The 26,845-nt window shown below is 34.9% G+C and overlaps 1 protein-coding gene across 1 annotated transcript; it reads right to left on the minus strand.

The window, feature by feature from the left end:
- Positions 1-1,580: 1,580 nt before the first annotated feature.
- On the minus strand, positions 1,581-26,228 carry psd2 (pleckstrin and Sec7 domain containing 2). The gene is made up of 13 exons (XM_073820481.1): positions 25,906-26,228; positions 15,796-15,990; positions 15,609-15,689; positions 13,562-13,674; positions 13,140-13,198; positions 9,720-9,809; positions 9,320-9,363; positions 8,995-9,185; positions 7,140-7,210; positions 6,621-6,778; positions 6,315-6,459; positions 3,354-3,497; positions 1,581-1,811 (listed from the first exon to the last, which is right to left on the minus strand). The coding sequence occupies exons 1-13, from the start codon at positions 25,953-25,955 to the stop codon at positions 1,605-1,607; spliced, it is 1,548 nt and encodes a 515-aa protein (XP_073676582.1). The 5' UTR covers positions 25,956-26,228; the 3' UTR covers positions 1,581-1,604.
- Between the last annotated feature and the right edge of the window lie 617 nt (positions 26,229-26,845).

The following is a 26,845-nucleotide window of genomic DNA, read 5'->3' on the forward strand; positions in this document are numbered from 1 at the left end:
ACACGAGTCGTTTACGAATCATTTAGAAACGGGGTAAAAATAAATCTAATTTTGGAGAAAACTAAAGTGTTTTTTGAACTTGCATACATGTAAACCTGTTTTAAGAGACTATTACAACAATATTAACTACCTTTAAAATGGCATAATAGGGGCACTTTAAGCTATTATTACCCTGTCTTATACTTGGTTATGTCCAGATATTAAACTGATTGGAAAACAGAAACATTTCACCTAGAATCCCAATGCATCACATTGTTGCGACAGTTCACCCAAAAATGACAATTCTGTCTTCAAGTCATTCCAAACCTGTATGACTTTCAATTTTTAAGTTATTTGAAAAATGTATTTTTTTCATACAATGAAAGTGATGGGGTAAGATTTAGGCCACAACGTTTTTCAAAATATCTTTTATGTTCCTCAGAATTAGGGCTGTCACTAATGATTATTTTGGTAATCGAGTAATTGGCAATTTATTCTGACGATTAATCGAGTAATCAGAACTAATGTTTATTATGCATTACAATATTGTTTGATATTGACAACATTTCATTCAATGTCCACTTAGATGCAACAGTCACTGTAATTTCTTGAATATGTGGACATCAAAACATGTAATCTCAGAGTGAGGGTTCGAGCTTTTATTTTTAAATCGCAATGAACAGTTAGCATATTGAGAAAGATATTGATGTATTTTCCTGTGTTTGCATAGGTTTATAAATTATTTACCTTACAAATGTGATGAAATGGCGCACATTACGTTTCCAGATGAACGTTACAATAAACCCAAACTCACAGCAATATGCAGAGATGGAGTTTGAGATGGTCTGCGGATGTAAATAAACCACAGTTTGTGTGGAGCAGCATTTACTGTGAACGCATGTAAATTAAAGCGCATATATTACATTGCATCGCATATATTTATTAAATTGAATCGTAGAGTTTGTAAATTCACAATGTCATTATGCTTTATTATGATTTTGAAATGGGTTTAATATATCATGCAACCTTGGAACACGGTCTAATAATGTGTTTCATGGATTCTTGTCTGTGAAATGCGCCACTTCCGGAATTTTGCCCATTACTCGACACAGGCAAATTGTAGTAAGGTATTTTTTTTAAGTAGAGTACGATCATCATACAGATTTGGAATGATATGAGGGTCAGATTTTTAATTTCTGTCTGAACTGTCCCTTTAATGTAATCTAAACAATTATGTGATTTTTTTTTTATTCTAAATGACATCACAACATGGCTGCATGTCACAGTGCATCTTTCGCAATGTATTTGTGATGCCGCCATTCACTTTCTCTTAACTTTATAATGCAGTGTTGTAATTTCTTCCCACTTATACAGTCTTGGTCTCCTCATTTTTTCGTTTTTGGCACATAATAATGTTCATAGCATTATTAACAATGTTTATTGTTGTAGTAATAATACTAATAATACATATAATGGTCATAATAAATTTACTGTACATTGAAATAATAAGGACATTATAATGCTACGTTTGTATTTCTCTCGACCCTGGCTCACGTATTCGAACCCACTGCAGTCAGGCTCAGACGTGAGTGTGTCACATGAGTTCAGAGGTCAAAGAAGGCTCTTCAGCTATTGTGCTCTGGGGCGTGTTTATGACCGGCCCGTCCGTTGACCCCCTGACCTTGACTGATTGACGGGCTGGATTGAGTTTTGCGCAGGTAACTTTCTTTTCCTTCCCCGGTAAACAGACTGGCTTCAATCTTGTCCAAATCATCACTTCCTGCACGCAACTTGGCCTGCAGGAGGTTGACATACGTCTCATAGCGACATTTCTGCAGACATAGAAAGAAATAATCATTAAAAGGACTTTAAATTAAAATGATTGGTTTTGGCTAGCAATATTTTATGCACTGTTGTATGCAAAAATGTTACATATACATAATCTTTTGCCTACCTAGCCTGCATTTATTTGATCCTAAGTACTGCAAAAACAGTACACTTTTGAAATATTTTTTGCTATTTAAAATAACTGCTTTCTATTTAGAAATATATTTAAAAATGTAATTTATTCCTGTGATCAAAGCTAAATTTTCAGCATCACTGCTCCAGTCTTCAGTATCACATGATCCTTCAGAAATCATTCTAATATGTTGATTTGCTGTTCAAGAAACATTTATTATTATTATTATCAATATTTAAAACAGTTGAGTACATTTTTTTTCCAGGATTCTTTGATGAACAGAAAGATCCAAAGATCAGCATTTATCTGAAATAAAAAGCTTTTGTAACATTATACACTATACCATTCAAAAGGGCAAAGAAATTGTAAAAATTATTACTTTTATTTAGCAAGGATGCTTTAAATTGATCAAAAGTGATGAAAAAGACATTTATAATGTGACAAAAGATTTCTTTTCATCAGAGAAACCTGAAAATATTCAACTAAGCTGTGTTCAACATAATAATAATAATAATAATAATAATAATAATAATAATAATAATAATAATAATAATTAATTAATTTTTTTTTAACAGCTAATCAGAACATTAGAATGATTTCTGAAGCATCAAGTGACTGGACTATTGATGCTAAAAATTCAGCTTTGAAATCACAGGAATAAATTAAATTTTAAAAAGTATTCAAAGAGAAAACAGGTATTTTAAATAGTACAAATATTTCTAAATTTTACTGTTTTTGCTGTACTTTGGATCAAATAAATGCAGGCTTGATGAGCAGAAGAGACTTCTTAAAAAAAAAAAACATCAAAGATCTTACTGTTCAAAAACTTTTGACCAGTAGTGTATGTGATTTAAATCAGTGGTTCTCAATGTATTAATGATAATTATTAGTATTAATATTAGTATTATTTAACCCGTTGTTTAGATTCTAAATTCCAACGATTCATGCACAAAACCCTCTCATTTTAACTTGTTTATTAAGTATTGGTCATAAAGCCTTTCACAATAATAACAAAATACACATAAAAGACTTCTCCTTTTTAAAAGTTGATAGCCTATTTATTTTGCTATTATAACTATGCATGATTATATTGTTGGTTGCATTTTATTATTTGCCATTTGCATTATACTCTGCGTTGACCTTGACCATTATCAGACTTGTGACCAATTTTTTGGTTACGACCCAAGAACCACTGATATTGATATTGATGTTTTACAGATGCCATTTTGTGACCAATGAGTACTTAATCAGCTAAAACCAATCATTTGATAACTAAAACAAATGTTAAAAGTGTGTTTTTTAACAAGTTTGACTCCTTCAGGCCTGTACAACTAAAGCATTATTGTAAAATCTAAAAGGGCAAACAGAAGCATTTATATGAGCTCTGAGACAGATGAGTTTGTATTGGTCTGACCTCATAGGTTAAATAGTGCTCTTTGATTCGATACTCTTCTGATTCTTTGCTCTTGGGCGTCAGATCTGGTGGGCTCTTCTTGTGTTCGTCCAACTCCAGAGAAATCTGCTTCAGTTTGTTCTCATGGGACTTCACTTGCTCTTCCTGTATAAAGTATAACCACCATTATGAATAAACTGTACAACACCTACTTTTTTTACTCAGTCAACAATAGGCCATTTCAATAGTATTATATTACTATACCATCAATGCCTCCTCAAAATATTGGTTGAGAAAAAAAATTGTAGTACAAAAATAAAACCGCAAATATTACAAAATATAACATTAAAAAGTGTATAAATAGCTCTTTTTTTCTAAGAAACATTGGTCCATATCGACACCAGCAGGTAAGGTTACAGCAGGAGTCCACATCTCTCTCACCTCCCAGTTTGGTGGGGGGTAGCCTAACTGAGAATAAATGCAGGAAAATCACATTCAAGTTCCTCCTTCTTATATAAATCTGGTGTTTGCAAAAGACCACTGAAAAATAGGCTAATCCTAACATAACAGCGACTATGACGTAATAGTCTCGGGATCATTAATAGTTACGCCCCCAATATTTGCATAGCCCAATCATCAGAAGTTCTGCGGGTCGGCCATTGTGAAAAAACAAAGCGAGGACAATAGTGAAAATGGCAGATCACAGAAATAAATGTTATGTTCCAGGTTGTGGAGGATCGGTTGGTGTCTGTACTCAGATAGGTATGGAAAACAAATAAGGCGTTCTAATAAAATAAGGCGAGCCACTAAAGGGACACAGTTAGCTTCTTGCTAGCGGTAGCCTGTTACACTGCAGTACATAAGATTTCACTTACTACATAAACTGAGTACGGAGAGATGACTGCACGGACGATGGCGAAGGATTTGCAAATCCTGATCACTGCTGATAGCATCTAAACTTGTCAAATGTGCTAAGTACTGCCGCTGTAGTATAACGTTACACAGAGCATGTGCGATCACAAATCTCAAAAGTGAAAGCAATTGTGCATTCAAAACGGCAGTTTCAATGCCCCGCATATTAATAGCGGCTCCAGCTCCGTAATTAAATATATATTTTCCTCCATGTGTTTCCTTCCAGCTGTGTGAGAGCTAAATGAGCCGCTCTGTGAAACAGCCAATCATAGCAGAGCTCATCATTATTATTCATGAACCTTCCAAATAAGGTAATAACAGACCATTTCATTCTAGAGACAAATCCTAGGTTTGTAAATAGAATTTTTTCCATTTACCTAAGCCACATAACTTCTACAGTATGTAGATATCAGAGAACAATTTAAAATATTGTATCAATGCATTCTATGGCACCTTTATACGAGTAAACAACTCACACACAACAACTCACGAAAACATTATCTGTGGGAGTTTCTAATGAGTAAACAAGCTTGGTGAAATTTAAAGTAAATCTCCATGTCTGTGACCAATATTTAGCGAGCTTTGATGACTGATGTTCTGAAATATTTAAAAAATAGTTAAACGTTAACTATAAAAAAGAATAGCTGAACATATGTTCACAAATATAATAAATTGTTTAAATTGTTACTGGCTTGAGTTAGTATTTTGGAATAAATGTCAAATGCTTAAAAACACTTAATAAGTTCATAAGATTCATACTTGCCTTTAATAAATAGAATAATGTTCGATATTGCTTCCAGTCAGTGGTGGTGGAAATGGCCAAAATTCACTGGGGGGGACTCTAGCTTGGGGGGGTATTTAATTATAAAACCCTTTATAATCTATAATAACATAATACAATAACAAACTTATTTAATATCCCTGCTGAAAAAAACAGCTAATACCAGCCTAGGCTGGTTGGCTGGTCTTAGCTGGTTTAAGCTGGAAGTAGCTGGTTTTAGCTGGTCTCCCAGCCTGGCCAAGCTGGTCAGGCTGGTTTTAGCTGGTGGTTTCCCAGCCTGACCAGCTAAGACCAGCCTGACCAGCCTGGCCAGGCTGGAAAAGTGGCCAAAACCCCTCTAAAACCAGCCTGCCTTCTAGCTATGACCAGCTAAAACCAGGCTGGTTGACCAGCTAAAACCAGCCAACCAGCCTAGGCTGGTTTTAGCTGTTTTTTTTCACCAGGGTATTTTCTCTAAACCTTCTTGGATATTAAGACAGGCACCTGCAATTATGGCCAAATTAAAGATTTGTTGTAGGACTATGTACTAAAAAAAATCTTCTGATCACAAGACAGAAATTAACCTTCCCATTATAAAGTGATATGTGACTCCTTGAAGTAACTTTATTAAATGTAACTAACTTTATTAAAATGTTAAAAACTAACTTTATTAAATGTATGTCATCTGTGACAATAAAAATTTAGATTTATGCTTTTTTTCCCACACAAATTTTAATGAAACAATAAATTAAATTTAAATAACACGAAACATCAGGAAGTTACCAGTCAAATGAACTCAGCAACAACAATTCACAGATATAAAAGTATTTCTATTAGCCGCAGTCTGCAGTTATTATGGCAAAAGATGTCATTGCACAGCGAAACAGAGACAAATATTGCTACGTTTTTAGTCTACATTACACTATACGTTTATGTGCAGAACTAGGATCGCTTTCGTAGTCTTTTGAATGGATAAGATAGAGAAATCACTTTCATTTCTAAATAAACCTAACCAGTCGAAACTGAAACGGCGTCCCCCCTCAAAATTCACTCCCCACACTCCCCCCCCCCCCCCATTTCCAGCCCTGCTTCCAGTACATTTGTCAAACTAGTAAAGGAAGGTCAATTTGACTCCATTGCAGCATTAAATACAGTATTCTCGAGTGTTGTGCAATACTTTGTTTACTTTGACACCAATAAATCATTTAATTCATCCTTAATAATAATCAAATTACTAAATTCTTCCACAACAAAATGAAATGTATTAGTCTGTAGACTGTATACAGTTTATACAGTATTTGTGTATTCACCTGGTTGAGTCTAGTGGTGGATGAAGGCAGCAGCGGTCTGCAGAATTTCTTCATGGAGCCGATGGCGGCAGGAAAAGCAGGAGCCGAGAAAAGAGCAGCGACCAGATTAATCCTGAAAATCCATGACATCATCTCCTCTTCACTCCTACACACACACATTTAAAGGGAAAGTCAAACAAGTGAGCAAAGAATGAAAGCAATCTGACCCTAGTACCCTAGTAACTGCAATATCCACTATAAATAACAACTGCAATGAAAGCAACAAGAAAAAGATTCTGGGAGCAGTTGAAAAGGCATGATGCTTACGGGGCCTGCAGGAGGAAGACTCTCCAGTCCGAGGTCTTGAGTTTAAGGACATTCTGTCTCTTGCTGTAGTCACAGGCTCTAGTAGCAAGAGCGTGGTGAACCCGTACTGCATTCTTCAAGTCCACCTCCGACAGATCTTTATCAGGCTTATACTCATCCTGACCATACGGGGGAGACAGAGAGAAGAATGAGTCAAAGCAAAAATGAAAATAAATGATAGAGAGACAATGGCTGCATTCCAAAACCCTGCAGAGCTGCCAAAGTAGGCGGCATTTTAAAGCATCGCGAAGGCAGTTCCAAAAGTAAGCAGCATAACTTGATTAGATAATTATGCTGTCTTACAAGAAATCTTTTTTTAGCTTTTGGCCAAATTGTAAAAATTAATACATTTGAAATATACATTTATTTCATTCAAAACTGAAAAGTACTAATTAAACAGGTTTGGCAAATGTATGGTTGCAGTTGGTTATCTGACTGTGTGTGGTGTGTGTGTGTGTGTGGGAAGTAGATTTAAATTACTTTCTGCAGGTAGAGAATCATCCCCTTCAGCACGGCATAAAACTTCTTCCAGCCTCTGCGTCCTCTCGGGGCTGCAGAGAGACAGAATAAAAGAAAAAGTGTGTGTGAGAGAGACAGAATAAAGACACACTTCACTAATGAGCTCCGCTGTTGTTTGCTGCAACACAAGTCGAGGATAGAAAATCTGTAGAATCAACTTCACTGTTCACAAATGAACTCTAGCACACTGGAAGATACAACCTAATTGTTTTAATTAAAGCAGCTGAATTATTAAACAGAAGGAATTCTTGGCGGGTGCTAAATAATGCTGATCTATTGCATTCCTTGACATTAGCTCTGAACCAAAACTACGAAGACAGCTACCTTTGGAGTGTTCTACAATACAAACTGATAAGAGATTTGACTTGTTTTTATTAGATTTGAACTAGTGCTGTCAATCAATAAAAAAAGTTTAACTAATTAATCGCACATTTTGAAATTATGAAATTAATTGCAATTAATCACGATTAATCCCACCTAACATGGTTTTAAAAAATATACTTTTAATTGCACTAACGTCACATTCAATCATCAAAAAATGAATCGCCTACATTAATGCACTAATTTTAACATTTGCATTTTGCTAATGGTGTGATACTAATCAGCATGAAAATACACAGTACTCATAATAAAAAATACTTATATATAATAAAAAAAATTAAATATGTAAAAATTTGCAGTCTTTGCAAAAAATATTTAGAATAACAAATTATATTTATATTTTTAACAAACAATTATATATATATATATATATATATACACTACCAGTCAAAAGTAAGATTTTTAATGTTTTTTAAAGAAGTTTTTTATTTTTTTAATTTATTTTTTAAAGAAGAATATTTTTACTATATAAAATAACAATTTTCTATTTGAATATATTTTAAAATGTAATTTATTCCTGTAATTTCAAAGCTGAAATTTTATCATCACTACTCGATCCTTCTAATCATCATTCTAATATTCTGATTTGCTGCTCAAAAAATATTTATAATAATATTATATTATATTATATTATATATTATGTATTATTAGAATACTATGTTGAAAACAGCTGAGTAGAATTTTTTCAGGTTTATTTGATGAGTAAAAAGTTTAGAAGAACAGCATTTATATATATATATATATATATATATATATATATATATATATATTTAATAATATAATATAATTTTTGAAGTACTTTGAATCAAATAAATGCAGGCTTGGTGAGCAGAAGAGACGTCTTTAAAAAAAAAAAAACATTAAAAATCTTACCGTTCAAAAACTTTTGACTGGTAGTGTGTAATAAAATATGTAAATTTTAAACAAATTTCAATTTTTTCTCTAACTTTTTTTAACATTTAATAAAATGTTTTCGACTACTCTTCTACTCTGCCTCATCATTATTTTTCTGAGCGTGTCTAGAAACTATTAAAAATATAACTATTAAAAATACTATTAAAACTTTATTTTAAGTTACTGAAATAAGCTAAAATAATAATAGTTATGAAAAATAGTTATGACTAAAAATGATACTAAAATAAAAATTATAGGTACTTTGTCATTTTAAATTTTCATAATTTTGGGTAAAATAAAGAAAATTATTAGCCACAAGAGGGGATCTTAGTATAATTAAGACAGAGGCATATCTCTGAAGCCTTGAAGTGCTGCCTTAATAGATTTAGTTTATTTATTTATTTGTCTGCTATATTTTCCCTCTTATATTGACACAGACAAAGGAGAAAGGACAGGAAAAGATGTGTAAACTGAGGTGAACAACACTGAAAAATGTGTACCAAAAGCATGATTTTCCAGAACAAACAAATGACACACGTACTGCGTTTGCCGTCCATGTCTGCGTGGCTTTTGCGTGTCAGAACGCCGTGTTTGTACGTCGTAGCGTTGAGTAAAAGTGGAATGGCGATGAAAGGGTTACTGCCGTCCGTTACCCTGACAACCCTCTTCCCTCCCGCCTCACACTGCTCCTCCACCAGCTCCGACAGACTCTTCCTCAACTCCTCTTCCTCGCTGCAGAAACAGAGCGGATTAAGAAGCATTAATGCGCGTGTGCAGGTATTGCGCACATTACACGCAGATTAGCCCCAGAAGTCACATGATAATGTGAGCACACTTGACTCCTGGGGATGATATTGGATACTCACATCGCCCACTCCAGCTTCTCGTTCTTTATTGAGTTATAGAGCACCTAAACCAGGACAGAGACATATGAGACTGTTAATACGGTACGCCTGAAATGCTACAACTGTACCAATACAGTCAGATGAGCTTATGGGACCGAGCACATCAAACAATATGCTTCTGAATCCAATTTAAATGCGAATGCGTCTTTTGTTGCATTCTTAAATGCAATTACGACATGCGCATTATGCGGTTACTGTTTTTCGAGTGTGTTTTAATAAAACAAGTCAGGTTTGGTGAGAAATCACACTCTATCAGTAGACATGCATGTGTTTTGAAGCGGTGTACCTAAGGTTGTCCATAATAATAATATAATATAAAAAAGGAAGCAAACAGATGCCTGCTATGTTTCCAAATAATTACCTTGAGCAATTCTTTGGAAAAGTCTTTGCCTTCGTTGAGTCCGTCCAGATTGCTAATGAACTGCTGGCAAGACATCTTCTTCCCAATATTCTGAAATACAATAACACAACACCGTGTCACAACAATAATGATATATATGTGACCCTGGACCACAAAACCAGTCATAAGGGTCAATTTTTTTGCAATTGAGATTTATACATCATCTGAAAGCTGAATAAATAAGCTTTCCATTGATGTATTGTTTGTTAGGATAGGATAGGGCAATATTCGACTGAGATATTTAAAAATCTGGATCCTGAGGGTGCCAAAAAAGTTGTCTTTAAATTTGTCTAAATGAAGTTCTTAGCAATGCATATTACTAATCAAAATTAAGTTTTGATTTATTTATAGTAGGAAATGTACATAATATCTTCATGGAACATGATCTTAACTTAATATCCTAATGATTTCTGGCATTGAAAGAAAAATCAATTATTTTGACCCATACAATGTAATTCTGGCTATTGATACAAATATACCCATGCTACTTAAGACTGGTTTTGTGTTCCAGGGTCACATATGTCAATCAGTCTTATCATATATCATTGATGGAAGCAATTGCCCCTATGTGCTGAGCCCCTATGTGAAATCCCATGGTAACATGAGGTATTAAACATAAGATATTAAACATAAATGATTTTTTATATTTTCAACTTATATCATGCTTGTGCATGCCTGTAAAAATGAATTAATTTTCTCCACAGGGAAACAGATTTTTAAAGATAACTTATAAACCTTCAAAGACAGACCTACTGTGAGTTTCAAAGTTGCTAATCAATGGTATGTGCTTTTGATGAAGCCATCCGTTCACATCTTTTCATTCATTTTTAAATAATCATATTTAACTGCAGAATTTTTAGTGAAAATGACATTACCCATGATGGTGTACACAAAATTTCACCAATCAGAGAATATAAGTATTGAGAATACAAAGAGAATATTTGTATGTGTATGTGTGTCTTCTGTTATATATGGTTTATGAGGACACTTCCTGTGTCCCTGTTTCCTGTGAGGGGCCGGTTCAGGTGTGGGGTTGGGGTAAGGCGATAGAAAATACAGTTTGTACAGTAGAAAAACCATTACGCCTATCTGTCTATATACAGATGAGGTCAAAAGTTTACATATACCTTGCAGAATCTGCAAAATGTTCATTATTTTACCAAAATAAAAGGGATCATAAAAAATGCATATTATTTCTTTCATTTAGTACTGACCTGAATAAGATATTTTACATAAAAGACGTTTACATATAGGCCACAAGAGAAAATAATACTGTGTTGTTACCTGAATGATCCACAGCTGTTTTTTTGTTTTGTTTAGTGATGGTTGTTCATGTGTCCCTTGTTTGTCCTGAACAGTTAAACTGCCCGCTGTTCTTCAGAAAAATCCTTCAGGTCTCACAAATAATTTGGTTTTTCAGCATTGTTGTGTATTTGAACGCTTTCTAATAATGACTGTATGATTTTGAGATCCATCTTTTCACACTGAGGACAACTGAGGGACTCTCAACTATTACAGAAGGTTCAAACGCTCACTGATTCTTCAGAAGGAAACATGATGCATTAAGAGCCGGGGGTGAAAACTTTTTGAATTTAAAGATCAGGGTAAATTTAACTTATTTTGTCTTCTGGGAAACATGTAAGTATCTTCTGTAGCTTCTGAAGAGCAATAATAAATGAAAAAAATATGATATTTAGACAAAAAAAGAAAAATGTACAGATCTTCATACTGTGCAAAAGTTTTCACCCCCCGGCTCTTAATGCATTGCTTTTCCTTCTGGAGCATCAGTGAGTGTTTGAACCTTCTGTAATAGTTAAATATATGAGTCCCTCAGATGTCCTTAGTGTGAAAAGATGGATGTCAATAATCATACAGCAATTTTGTGAAAGGATTCAAATACACAAAAATGCTGAAAAATCAAATTCCCTTATATTGTACCCTTATATTTTGGTACAATAATTAGCATTTTGCATATTCTGCAAGGTATATGTAAACTTTTGACCTCAACTGTATCTATATATACATATACTTATCTATACCTGTCTATCTATATATAAAAATGAATAGAAAAAAATCAAAATCGTTTTTAAATCCAACTGTGCTAAAAAAAAAAAAAAAAAAAGTGGCTGGACATTAATGCTCTCTATGCTGGTCTCTAAATATGACTCAAACCCTACTTCAATGTAAGTCAGTGTGAATTTTTCATCCCTTTTATCATTTGCCAGAAAAAATAAGTCTGATTACTTAGAAAAGCAATAATAAACCTCTTCTCAACAAACTGCATGTTTTGAGGCATCACTCATATCTGTAGCACAAATGATGATTTTCAGATCCATGAGTAATATTAATAGTGATCCTTGACTTATGACAGGAAGATTGTGAAAGCTTCCTGCACAGTTTGAAGGAGACACCATGTTAATTTATTACAGTTTACAGTAACAGTAACTTTAGTATAGTCTTTTGGCAGAATCTATGGTCCCATGGCAATCTTTAATAGACATACATCACTATATTAAAACGCAACAATACAGAAATTAAAAAATAAAGATGAAAACTTATATTCAGAAGCACACCAGTTATTTCTAAACTCCATGCAGTTGACAAAGCTGTCAGCAGATGGCAGTATCAAACCAGACTAGCCAATCTAAACATCACAACCAACACACATCAACATCCCAGTCTGTCTGTCTCCCTCCTACCACAAAGATCTATTTTAGATGAGTAATATTCCACGAATGATGGATGAAAACGTTCTGAAAACACATTAAAGCCCAAGCCATTAAAAGAGAAGAAAAACACAAAGAAGAACAGTGGAGGAGAGAGAAGCACTTACCACCTGCCGCAAAATGAGTTAGAAGAAGAAATGGAGAGAGAGAGACATGTTTAAGTCAAAGTTGGAGAGAACTGTAATATTACTAAGAAAAACACAACAACAAGAGGCTTGTTAAGGATAATGACACTATGAAGTGCATATGGTGAGAAAAAGAGGTTTTCAGTTTAGTTGCTGATAACTGGTCCTTAGCATCATCTTCAAATATTATTTTTTAAATATAATTCTTCTTACAATACTTTCTTGAAAATTTGTTTCTAAATGGCCTTCTGCAGTCAAATAGTTTTGTTTATTAGATTAGATAGTGTACAGTCAGCCAGTTAGCATTGCAAAATCAATACTTAACATCAGATTCCATATCACCTTATTGGTGTGAATACAGAATATAGAAATATAAGGCAGGACTGAAGTTGGTTTTGTTTCTGCTATTAGATTGGAGAGCAATTGCTAATAGATCCAGTTGCTGCAGTAACTAAAATTATGAATTTAATAAACATGTTAGTGTCAGACATATTTGGATTTAACAACCTATAGAAGAGCCGAATACATACGTGTCCATGCAGGTCTGTGTTAAGAAGCATAAGTGCACAGGTCAGTGTGTGAGCACCATCTATTAAACAAAAGAGTTAGGAAAAAAAAGAGTTAATAAGAAATCATACATTCTATAGAATGCATAGTTAAAACTAAAACACTGTTTCAAAACCAAAAGAGCTGTATAGCTATTCATAACAGGAGATTTAAAGCATTATTTACTGGCCTAGCAAATGCTAACATAAAACAATAAATGTATTTACGAGGTTCCATTTCAGTGAAATTGCCATTTTACCAAGCAGAGGCCTATGCAGGCCGTAGACAGCTTATTAGAGTTTGGAACAGAGCTTGTATATGTAAATTCACTCATGTGGCAATAAAGTTCACGGAAATATATTATAAGCTGCCATCAATTTGAGCTACGGAGCAGAAATGCACTTGCCCTCTGAAGTGAGATCTTCTGGGTTACAGTGGCAGAAGCGTTTGGAGAAGTGCACCAGCACACGTTCTCTCTCCTGCGTCTCTCCCATCAGAGGAAACGCCTTCAGGAAGTTCCTGCAACCAGAGTACATGAAGACAATCATGGTGAGACTAAAAAGGAGCAGATATGATAATACTGCTAAATAAAAATATATACCATTGACAGAATATATATTCTTTACGGTGCTTATTTGATTATGCTAACAAGCGCCTATTGTAATGTAATGTGCTTGCACTGTGTTATTTAGTGCAGTCTGAGATTCAAGAAAGCAACAACAGATGAATTTAAGCTTGCATGGCTGCAGTAGAAGAATTTATGATCATTGTAGGACTGTGTGATTTTCGAGAAAAAATCAAATTGCTATTTTTCTGATATAAATCATGATTGCTATTTAAAATGCTTTTTTTAAGCTCCAGGTTTGCTGTGATTGTTTGTAGGGCTGCACAATTTGGCATTTATTTAGGTGGAAAACAGTAGAAAACTCGTAAAGAGATAGTTTATCCAAAAATGAAAATTACCCCATGATTTACTCACCCTCAAGCCATCCTAGGTGTATATGACTTTCTTCTTTCAGATGAATACAATCAGAGTAACATTAAAAATGTCCTGGCTCTTTCAAGCTTTATAATTGCAGTGAATGGGTGTTGATAGTTTGAAGTCTAATAAAATACATCCATTTATCATAAAAAGTACTCCACATGGCTCTGGAGGGTTAATAAAGGCCTTCCGAAGCATATCAATGCGTTTTTGTGAGAAAAATATCCATATTTAAAACTTTGTAAACTGCAATCTCTATGGATGACGTAGGACATAGGCAATCACGGAAGTGATGAATGTGGAAGCATAGTGGAAAGAGCAAAACAAAACACTAGTCAAGAATTAGAAGTATAAAACGAGGATTTGTAAAGAAAAAATATGAGACTGGTTTTCCTTTGCTGTGAGACCAATATATTCTCTCTGGAGCTTATGCTACACCTATGTCCTACATTATTCGCTGGAATGCCACTCTCTCTTTAACAGCCGTACGAAAGTTAGCGGAAGCTAGAGATTATGGTTTATAGTTATAAATATGGTTATTTTTCTGACACAAATGCATCATTTCACTTCAGAAGGCCTTTATTAACTCCCCAGAGCCGTGTGGAGTACTCTTTATGATGGATGGATGGACTTTATTGGACTACAGCCATTCACTGGCATTATAAAACTCGGAAGAGCCAGGACATTTTTTAATATAACTCTGATTGTATTTGTCTGAAAGAAGAAAGTCATATACACCTAGGATGGCTTGAGGTTAAGTAAATCATGGGGTCATTTTTATTTTTGGGTGAATTATCTCTTTAAAGCTTCTCTTTTGTTGACAACTGTAGGTTTATGAACTTGTCTCATCACAAGTTTAGGAAACAGCAACCTATACTAGTTTCACACACCCCTAGTTTCAGTCCAGTAACTTTAGTCTAGACTGAATCAGAGCTTCCACTGACTGTCTGTGTTAATTATCGTTCTATCCAGAGAACTATTGTTAGTCCAGGACTGAAATATTCTTAACCACATTGTGCAACTGCACTTAGTTCCTCCTCTTATTGCAATGCAGGTATTTAAGTAATGGTGTGCCTAACATCTTCCAGTTTCAGGGGTATTTGTGGAACTGAGACATAAATATGTGACATGTGAGAATTAACCTAAAATAAGCTTCTTCCTCATATTGCAGCTAAACCACAGTATTAAAACAAGGAAACAATGAAGCAGATACATATGGAATTGTGAAACTGTGTCCTAATCAACCTCAGCATGAAAAAGCAATGTTATATCACATTTCTGACCTGCCCACAGTCAAATCTTACTAGTTTAAATTCCTCCTCAGCATAGCTTTATAGTAAACATCAAATACGTTCAGTCTAGCTGTGATTTTGTTGGTACATTTGTTATTTTTCTTTCGGTTAGTATCAGTATCTCCACTATTCAAGTCACTAACAATCTTGGTTGTAGTTCAAATTGAAACGGTTCTCACCTCAGTGCTCTGTCTAATGACAACCCTGTGAAATCGAAGAAGCTCAGGTACTCCGATGCCACCAACTGGCTGAAATCATTACTGCAGGAGAAAGAGACAAGGAAGAGAGGAATTGTGGGTATAACTGTATGAAAAGTGTTTTATTTCACTCCCTTTTCCATGTAATACACTTCATACAAACGCTTACTTCTTGCCCAGGTGTCGTGCCACGTCACAGCGCTTGAAGCCCTCCAGATAGAAGAGTCGCTTAGCCAGTCGTTTGGCAGCATCTGCATCGACGCGGCAGCCGTTGGCGAGAGTATCCGTGCTTCCCCTCTCCAGCGTGTCCACGCTGCCCAACTCAGAGTCCGAGTCACACAGCGCATCTGTGAGGTTGGCATCACTGCAGAAACAAGAGGGGGAAAAAAACGTTAATGTCTAGAGGAAAAATACTACCAGAAACCAGATGATATATGGTTTTAGATCAGGGTTTCTCAACCTTTTTGACTCATGTCTTTCCAAACCTGTAAGACCTTTGTTCAGCTTTGGAGAACAAATTAAGATATTTTTAATGAAATCCATGAGCTTTCTGACCCTGCATAGACAGCAACACAACTGACACATTCAAGACCCAGAAAGGTAGTAAGGACATTGTTAAAATAGTCCATGTGACATCAGTGGTTCAACCTTAATGTTATGAAGCTATGAGAATACTTTTTGTGCACAAGGAAAACAAAAATAAATACAGCTGCAAGCAGCAATTTAGGGGCCAAGCACAACAGAGGCAAAATGAGTAGCTAAGCATGGCATGGATTGTCAGACCAACTGCAACAACGTAATACGAGTAATTAAAGCCATTTTAGGATTATTTTAGTCAAAATGGCTGAGAAATCATAAATACCACATCTAGTAATATGATTTAATGAGTTATTACTTTTGACCAATAGGTGGTGCTATTATCAAATCGAAGTGGTATGTTCTGTGTGAGGTGATAATGGCAAAGTTTAGTGTGAATATGTCAAAGCTTTTAGAAATACAGTCTCAGATGTAGTCTGGCATCATGTCTCAACTACAAAAAGGATTTTGTCTATAAACACCCCAAATTTTTTTGTCAGCACAGTCTAAAGATGATCTGACTTGATTTTTGCGAGAAAAAAAACGGTTTATTAGAAGTTTGAAAAATTTGAACATAAATCAAAATGGTGACAGGTTCAGCCTACTATGGCATAATTGGTATCTATGTTGTCGGCATGACCTATAGAATAACAATTTCATTACAAAAGGCTAATGCCTTTAAATTTCTAAGCATTTTTGGAAATTTCATTATTAATGGTAAATGAATGGTTTATTACTTTTGACCAAATAGGTGGTTTACCAAATTGATGTAGCGTGGTCAGTGTGAGGTGACAATGGCACATACAAAGTTTGGTGTCAATGTGTCAAAGCTTTGCAGAGATAAAGCTTCAGATGCAGTTTGGCATCATTCCAGCAAACTCATTGATGCATTAAACAATAACCGTTTCATATATCAACATGAAATCCACAACTTTTTTACCAGCATGGTCTGAAGATGATCTGAGCTAAATATGGTGAAAATCGGATCAACGGTCTAGGAGGAGTTCGAAAAAGTAGGTTTTCAACATAAATCAAAATGGTAGACAGGAAGTTCAGCTGACTATGGCAAAATTGGTATCGATGTTCCTGGCATGACCCAAGGAATATTCTGAGATCACTTTCATTACAATAGGCCAATTTAATCAGTTGTTACTAGCATTTATTGACATTTCTTTATAACTTTTGGCTGCAAGGTGGCGCTGGCCCCAAACTCTTTGAGCATGACCCTGAAGACACATACCAAGATTCGTAATGATTTGGCTGACATGGGAAAATTGGGTATGGTTTGACTTGCCATTCTGCACCGAATCTAAAGAGACATTTGTGATTTTTGGCCAAACCATTCCGAAGTTATAAGCAAAAACAGTTATTTTTCATATCTCCTGACTACTAAGTTGCGCTGCTCCAAAACTGTGCACGTAGCCTCAGGTCATGGTTGTTATAACACACACCAAGTTTAGTCTCAAAACACCAAACCGTTGCAGAGACATAGCCTCACATCCATTTTTGCACGCTTTTAATCAAATTCACTGCGCATTATTCAAAAAACATTTGACTAATCAACTTAAATTACATAACTTTTTGCCAGCATGGTCTGAAGATGATCTGTGGCAATTTTTGTGAAAATCATACAAACTGTCTAGGACAAGTTAGACAAATTTTTATATATATTTTTAACTATTAAAAATAGTGAAAAAACTAGACTATACGATTTTTACATTTTGTAGTCCATTTGACTCAGCATGAGCCAAGGGGGATTCAGATAAAAAGAATTTTCCTTCTAGACCTTAGGTTCAAATGTTATTAGCATAAACATGAGTGAAACTTTGGACAAGCTAGAGAGTTTGAGTTAAAGACTCCAAATTTGCTATGGTTAATGTTGAGCCTGTCCTCTATCAGTTTGCCAAATTTCATAACTTTCCCGCAAATGATTCAAAGGGCTGTCATAGACTTCCATGCCAACGGATACAATAGGTGCCATCGCACATTCTGTGCTTGGCCCCTAACAGCTTTATTCAGTTGTGAGCTGTCTATGCAGTGTCAGAAAGCATTTACAGTCATTTGATGGTTTAAATACTAGCTGTTGAGACAAAGGCCAGCATGCCAGACCATCTTATTTGAGCTGTCTAGGGATGGTAAACCACTATAGTAAACTTATGTTCCAACCAGCTTAACCCAATCTGGTTTGATCTGCTTATTCCATCACATTTCTTACACTATTTTTTCCCCCTGATATCAGCTAATCCTCAAATAGATCAACAGAGGTGATCTAATCATAAAATACAACAAACATCATACATGTGTACACTTGTGTTCAAATTTAAGCTATTGATATGAGCATCCAAGCCCATTAAAGTTCTCCTGCAATTCATGCCACTGAATTAGCATTTAGCTCATGGGTAGCAAAGAGCATCTTGAGAGAAACACAATCTTTTTTATCCAGCCAAGAAACGGCACATCTAATTCAACTAATTAAAATCTCGATGTGTACAATTACTGCGATGGAGGCGAGTGGCTCATTAGGATGTTCTTTAAATGAAGCTGTAATTTGGGATGAGGAGTTTTTGCGTCGGATGCTGTGCCCCAGAGAGGACAGAACCTGCGTGAGTCAGGCAGGCCATTACTGAAGTGACAGACGGCAAGCTTTACATATGATTTATTTATGAAGTTCTGTCTGGTTATGGTAGTACACGGCTAACTGTGCATAAGCTAATGTGCCTTGTGCTGTTTTATCGTAATCATAAACATATAAGGAATGTACAAACTCCATATTGTCCATATTGTTTAACACTGATAATAATAAGAAATGTCTCTTGAGCAGCAAAATAAGCATATTAGAGTGATTTCTGAAGGATCATGTGATACTGAAGACTGTTGAAAAATCAGCTTTGCATCACAGAAATAAATTACATTTTAAAATGTAATAATATCTCAATATAACTGCTTCTACTGTATTTTTGATTAAAATAAATGCAGCCTTGGCCAAATGAATTGCAAAAGACAAATTAAATCAAGCTGTCATCACTCTGCGAGCAGACATGAAGAAAAACACACTGCAAATACAGATGGCATATGCTTACTGGTCAACAGTTTAGTCTCGATGCGTGTCCGCAGCCTTCTGAATAAATTATGGCTGTCATTTTCATTGTGGATGAGTCAAATTTTTTTGCATAATTTGATTAGCACAATTGCATTAGCTCCAAACTCGATAAGGAACGGTAATGTGATGGTTGCCATGGCGCCAGTAGAACCTGGTGTTCCGGGAGAGAGAAAGAGGGTGTAATTTGTGTCCCTCCCAAGCAGATGGCCCCTTCATCAGCATTACCCACAATGCCCTAGAAAAGCCCGACAAATCTCACACGGCACAGAGCGAGCAGTCAAGCAGGCAGGATTGCACAGGGTACATTCTGTAATTCTAGGTGCAGGTTGAAGTAACAGGAACACTACGTGATGAGCAGTAGTCTAAGGTGATAAATGATTCCCGATTTCATCTGGAGACCGCAAAAGTATTTCGGATTTTGCTGTAAATGTAGACACCCTCAGGCCATCCAGGATGTAGATGAGCTTTTTTTCTTCATTGGAACAGATTTGGAGAAATTAAGCATTACATCAGTTGCTCACCAGTAGATCCTTTGCAGTGAATGGATGCTGATAAACAGCTGATAAAAACATCACAATAATCCACAAACTACCAATTATCATCTTGTGAAGCAAAATCAGGAGAGAAATATGCAGATCAAGCACCGTTTATAAACAAGTCCAAAACTGTTCTAAACAAATAGTGGATTTTGATGTGACGGAACAACAGGGGCGGACTTTTTTTACTGGAGGAAGTGTTATTATAATTTATGGACTATTACTTGGGTCAAAAGTGACAGTTTTAGATCGTTTAAAACACCTTATTGATGAATTTGTTTCAAACAGCTTTTCACTTTACAAGACATTAAAGAAGAAGTTCACTTCCAGAACAAAAATGTTCAAATAATTTACTAACCCACTTTTCATCCAAGATGTCTTTCTTTTTTCAGTCGTAAGGAAATTATGTTTTTTGAGGAAAACATTTTTAGGATTTCTCTCCATATAATGGACTTCAATGGTGCCTCAAGTTTGAACTTCCAAAATGCAGTTTAAATGGAGCTTCAAAAGGCTCTAAACGATCCCAGCCGAGGAAAAGGGTCTTATCTAGAAAAACAAACGGTTCATTTCTAAAAATAAATGTACAATTTATATATTTTTAATCTCAAACACTCACCTTGTCTAGCTCTGTGTAAAATCTGTGTATTCCGGTTCATGACAGTTAGGGTATGTCGAAAAACTCCCATCTCATTTTCCCTACATCGCTGTTTTACCTTTTTATGTAAAGGGCTTTTGACCCTCCTTGCGCGTTCACTTTGTAAACACTGGGTCGGTACTTCTGTAGTGATGTACTGTAGGGCGATTTTAAAGTTGGAGGAGAAAATGAGACAGGAGTTTTTCGACATACCCTAACTGTATTGACACAGAATGCCCGGAGTTCACGCAAAGCTAAACAAGATGAGCATTTGAGGTTAAGTAGTATACAAAGTGTAAATTTTTTTAGAAAATTGCGGATTGCTTTACTAGATAAGACCCTTATTCCTCGGCCGTGAGGAAAGGGTGTTTAAAGCCCTTTGAAGCTGCATTCAAACTGCATTTTGGAAGTTCAAACTCAGGGGGCACCATAGAAGTCCACAATATGGAGAGAAATCCTGAAATGTTTTTCTCAAAAAACATAATTTCTTTACGAATGAAGATCCAAAATCTTGGATGACAAGGGGGTGAGTAAATTATCTGCACATGTTTGTTCTGGAAGTGAACTTCTCCTTTAACTGGAGTCGTGTGGATTACTTGTGGATTATTGTGATGTTTTTATCAGCTGTTTGGATTCTCATTGTGACGGCACCCATTCACTGGCAGATGATCCATTGGTGAGCAAGTGACATTTAACTAAATTTCTCCAAATCTGTTCCCATTAAGAAACAAACTCATAGATATCTTGAATGGTAACATCTGGAATAGATACTAATCAAAGGCAAATATCTGATCCTTACAGATTTTTGTTCAATAAAATTGCAATTTTCAGCTAATTTATAGGTAATAAGTTATGAGGAATACATTTTAATGAAGGGGATACAATTTTTTTTTATTTGGCGAATTAAACATGGTTTTGCATATACAGTAACAGTACATATGGTCTAGTATTTGCTAAATTATGGATCACATGATTGATTGATCTATTTTGTTAAAGGGAAGGTTCACCCAAAAATGAAAATTCTGTCATTAATTACTCACTCTCTTGTTGTTCCAAACCCTTAAGACCTTTGTTCATCTTCAGAACACAAATTAAGATATTTTTGATTAAATCTGAGAGCTTTGCGCAAAAAAAAAAAAAAAAAACTATTGACTATTCAACTATTCAACAATTTCTCTTCCGTGTCAGTCTTCGGTGCGTTTTCACAAGAGGTTGAACCACTGATGTCACATGGACTATTTTAACAATGTCCTTACTACCTTTCTTGGCCTTGAACATGGTAGTTGCGTTGCTGTCTATGCAGGGTCAGAAAGCTCACAGATTTCATCAAAAATATCTTAATTTGTGTTTAAACGTATCCTTCCGTAATATATGAAGACATTACATAAAGGTATAAGGAAATGTCATCTGAGTTTAGGTTTTGCAATTGTCTGCTTCCCTCTTCCTGTGATTCAAAACACACACTGAATCATCACAAATATGACTCACACCTACAGTATGTGAGCACATGTGTCTGCACAGAGACAGGTGTGAATTAGACTGCCAGACTCTCTGACTGGTTCAGCGCCCCTGACATACTCTTTCAGCAGTCAGGTGTCAAAACAGCTGGCCGTTTGTATTTTAGTCCTGTGTACACAATGACTGAACAAACCTGATCTGAAAGCAATACGTCTCCATCTGCCACCAGGACTGCTGTAATCAATAATAATGATAGATTGCACAGTTATAGTATTATTGATTTCTGAAAGAACCTAAATAGGGCATTGTAATGGACATATAAGATTACAGAAGCCGCTGAGCTATCACAGCTAACATGAAAATACATTTTAGTAATAAGTAAATAATCTTTTTATGATTTAATTTTTGTTTATACAATTTATATATACACTACCAGTTAAAAGTTTTTGAACAGTAGGATTTTAAAGAAGTCTCTTTTACTCACCAAGCCTGCATTTATTTAATCCAAAGTACAACAAAAACAGTAAAAAATGTAAATATTTTTACTATTTAAAATAACTGTTTTTTATTTGAGTATATTTTAAAAGCTGAATTTTCAGCATCATTAATCCAGTCTTCAGTGTCACATGATCCTTCAGAAATCATTCTAATATCCTGACTTGCTGCTCAAAAAACATTTTTATTATTATTATGTTGAAAACAGATTTTTTTCAGGTTTCTTTGATGAATAGAAAGTTCAGAAGAACAGCATTTATCTGAAATAGAAATCTTTTGTAACATTATAAATGTCTTTATCATCACTTTTGATCAATTTAAAGAATCCTTGCATAGTATTAGTATTAGTTTCTAGTTTCTTTCCCAAAAAAATGTTTTGAATGGTGTAGTGTATAATGTTACAAAAGATTTTTATTTCAGATAAATGCTGATGTTTGATTTTTTATTCATCGAAGAATCCTGAAAAAAATGTACTCAACTGTTTTAAATATTGATAATAATAACAACAACAAATTAGCATATTAGAATGATTTCTAAAGGATCATGTGACAATGAAGACTGGAGTAATGAAGCAGAAAATTAAGCTTTGATCACAGCAATAAATTACATTTTAAAATATATATTCAAATAAAAAACATTTATTTTATTTAGTAAAAATATTTCAAAATGTTACTGTTTTTGCTGTACTTAGGATCAAATAAATGCCGTCTTGGTGAGAGACTTTAAAAAACAAAAAAAACTTTTTAAATAAAATATTTTCAATTATTATTATTATTTTTTTTTTGGTTTGGAAATTAATATTTTTTAAGCAAGAATTCAATAACGTGATCAAAAATGACACTCTATGAACTTCTATTCACCAAAGAACCCTGGAAAACACTCATTTTAAATGGTAATAATAATAATATTTCACGATATTAACACTTTTACTGAATTTTTAATCAAATTAATGCAGCTTTGGTAACCACAGAAGACTTCTTTCAAAAACATTTTAAAAAATCTTTAAAACAATAAAATAATAAATAAATAAAACTATTTTTGAACAGTAGCTTAGATATTAATAATCTAAACTAAAAGGTCCAAAACTAGCCATTAATTAGAGACTTAATTTAGACTATATTGATTTAGAATACATTTTATTTTATTTTATAATTTTTTTCTTTATTAGTTTTATTTAAAAAAACAAAAACAAACACACATTTTTACAAATTTAAAATTTAAAATAAATGTAATAAATATTATTACACTTATTATTTGTTTTTTTTGTACCATGGTATATGAATATGGTAATGATTTAGTATCACAGTATATGTCAAAATACCACAACATACCATCACTGTGCCATAGTACCACCAGATTACTCTTTGATTACTCTAGACAACACAAAAATTTCACAGGCTTTATTAGTTAAAAATAAATCACAGTCTGATGTCCTGCTCTAGAGGGTAGATAAACATTATAAGTGACTATGGCAGGGCTTAATGCGGCAGCACTGATATACAGTGATCCTACAAGAAGCCAACAGTCGTGTCTCTGTATGAACCTGCTGCTGCTGAGCCAGGCAGGAGATTAAACATGAGACCGCTTGTCTATGACTCACATGCCAGCGTCTCTCTCTCTCTCTGCCCGCACTTATGCCGTCGGAGAGGGTGTGTTGGACGAACAGAGCGAGGTGTGAAGGAGTTGCTGCGTCCTTGTCAGTTAGCCAAAAACACAAACCCCCCTTTGTGTGTGTGTGTGTGTGTGGATTCTCTTACTGGAATACATCAAACCAGCAGGGTCGGACAGAAATGCATTACGCATCAGAACATGCAATGAAAACATTTTGGTTACAATGGGATTTAGGTAACCAAACACACGCTCACACTATATAGAACCTCAGGCTACGTATTTATCCAAAACCATTTGATGATGGAAGAGATTTGAGTTTAAAGAGGCAGTTCACCTAAAAATTAAATTCTGTCATCATTTACTCATCCCAGATGTTAATCCAAACCGGTTTGCATTACTTTCTTCTGTGGAACACAAAAGATGATGCTTTGAGGAATGTTGGTAAGCAAACAGCTTTGAGTCCCATTGACTTCCATACACTCTTAAAAAGAAAAGCTCCTAATGGGTGTTTTTGAGGTGATGCCATAGAAGAACCATTTTTGATTCCACAAAGAACCTTTCAGTGAAGAGTTATTAAAAGAACCATTTTGAAGAACATTTTAAAAATCTAAACAAACTTGTTCCACTATAAAGAACCTTATCTGCATTTGAAAGGTTCCACAGATGTTCAAGGTTCTTTGTGGAACCATTGATGCCCATAAAAAAAAATATTTTTAAGAGTGTAGTATTTTTATGTCCATACTATGGAAATAATTGGAACCCAAATCCATTTGGCTACTAATATTCTTCAAAATATATTATTTTGTATGTCACTGAAGAGAGAAAGTCTTACAAGTTTGAAAATTATGACAGAATTTTCATTTTTGGCTGCACTGTCCCTTTAAAATCTAACTTTGGAGGAGACTGGGGCAAGTTGTCACATTGGGACACACATCTAGCTCAAAAAGCTTTTAAATTACAATAATTTGTGTAAATTCTTTTATTTTTAACTAACAGTCTAATATATTTTTGTACAAGCTGTTGAGTTTAAATGAATAATATAAAACCACACTGGCATACATTCAGACCAGTGTTAAATATATAATACAAGCACATAACTAAAAGAATGATGTTCTTTGAACAACGTTTTTTGCCTCATCATAAATCTCAGGTCAGGGCAGGTTGTTGCATTTTTATTCCGACAAGTTTTCACATGTGTTTTAGGGGTTATAATTTTATGCAAATCATCAATTGCTGGTAAAAAAACAATATAGTTTGATGTATTTGTTTGGTCAGATCCTTTCACATTTTTTCGTTTTTGTAATTGCCCTAACCTTAGTTGGAGAGCCTTTAAAAGACTAATAGCTGGTCCCACGAGTGGGGCATGTTGTCACAAAAGCTCAATGTGGTAAATGAACTGCATCTTTTTTCCCCTAGGAAACAATGGTGGAAATGTTCAGAAACTTATTTGAGGACTTGAATGACTGTGTCCATATTGGAAAAAGACTTTTAAAAATAAATCTACACTGGAAAATAATGACAACTAGCCCCAGTCACAACTATAATATTAAAACCATAGACAGAGGGAAAACAACCAGCAGATGTGTACACAAAAGACCAAAGGGCAAGACGTCCCAAAAAGTTCAAACAAACTTTGTCCCTGCCTGCATGTATTACATAATTAAAGAATAATTAAAGAAAACCCAAGACATTCAGCTTCACTGACGTCAATACATAAATACATCAAACATAACAAAAAAAGAATAAAACTAACACTTCATGACAGAAATTAAGACTAGGTTTCTACATTTTTAAGTCTATTGCGTCAGTTGCAAGTCTTTTAAAGTGATATACACTATGTAGACGACAAAAGCTAGGGAAAAAACTTACAGAAGTCCCAGAAGAAAGTCGAAATGCACCTCATATTCATCTTTCCACATCTTTCACTGGAGATCAGGCATCGGTCCCGCGCGGAGCGAGAAAAATCCCTTCAACTCCATTCGCCTTCAGGCGCTTTGCGCATTGAGTAATCAGGTTTTTCCCAAATGGAATAAGTTTTCGACGCTGCTGCTGCTGCGGCTTAAAGGGGCGTTCTGGCGGTGTGTGTCACCGCATCCCGTTTATGCTCTTTGACAAATAAAAGTTTTGACGCGACTAATTCAAAGCGAATGTGCGCGCTCCGGCGCCTTGGCGCAAACGGCTTCCCAGTATGAAGTTCCTCAAAGTCGGACACAAGGGAAGGGGGCGGAGAGAGTCGCTCTGGATGGATTGGATTACTCAATGAGTCCTGCCCGAGCCACATTTCCATATTTCCGATGCTGAAGTAGCGATCTGGACCAGAGCCCGGGAGCGCCAGGCCGTTAGTCTGGACTGTTTCGCGCTGGCGAGTCTATTATCAGAGTTCGCCTCTCTCTTCATCCGTCACGCTCACTCATGACAAACTCTTTTATATTTATTCAGAAAAACATTATTAATAGCAACAAAGACGGATAATGAAAGTATTTTTTTACCATAATGGATTGCCTGGTAAGCTACATCAGCAAGTAATATAAATAAAAATAGCTAATGGAAATTCTATCATAAATAGGACCCATTCATCATGGAATCAAACAAGAGACCTTTTATAATAGGCCTATTGCATAAAAATGTGGCACTTTTGAATACTCTGAAATTCTGATGAAAATGAATGAATGAATGAATAAATGAATTTTGTTATGACAGAAATCAGATTAGCATTGATGTATTTTATTGTTATTAGGGGTTCAAGCGCGTATCGCTGAAACCCTATTGTAATCAGGGTATTCTATAGTCTTTGTTGTAATAGAATGGG

This window comes from Garra rufa, chromosome 16 (assembly GCF_049309525.1).
Source record: "Garra rufa chromosome 16, GarRuf1.0, whole genome shotgun sequence".
In the NCBI taxonomy this organism is placed as follows: Eukaryota; Metazoa; Chordata; class Actinopteri; order Cypriniformes; family Cyprinidae; genus Garra; species Garra rufa.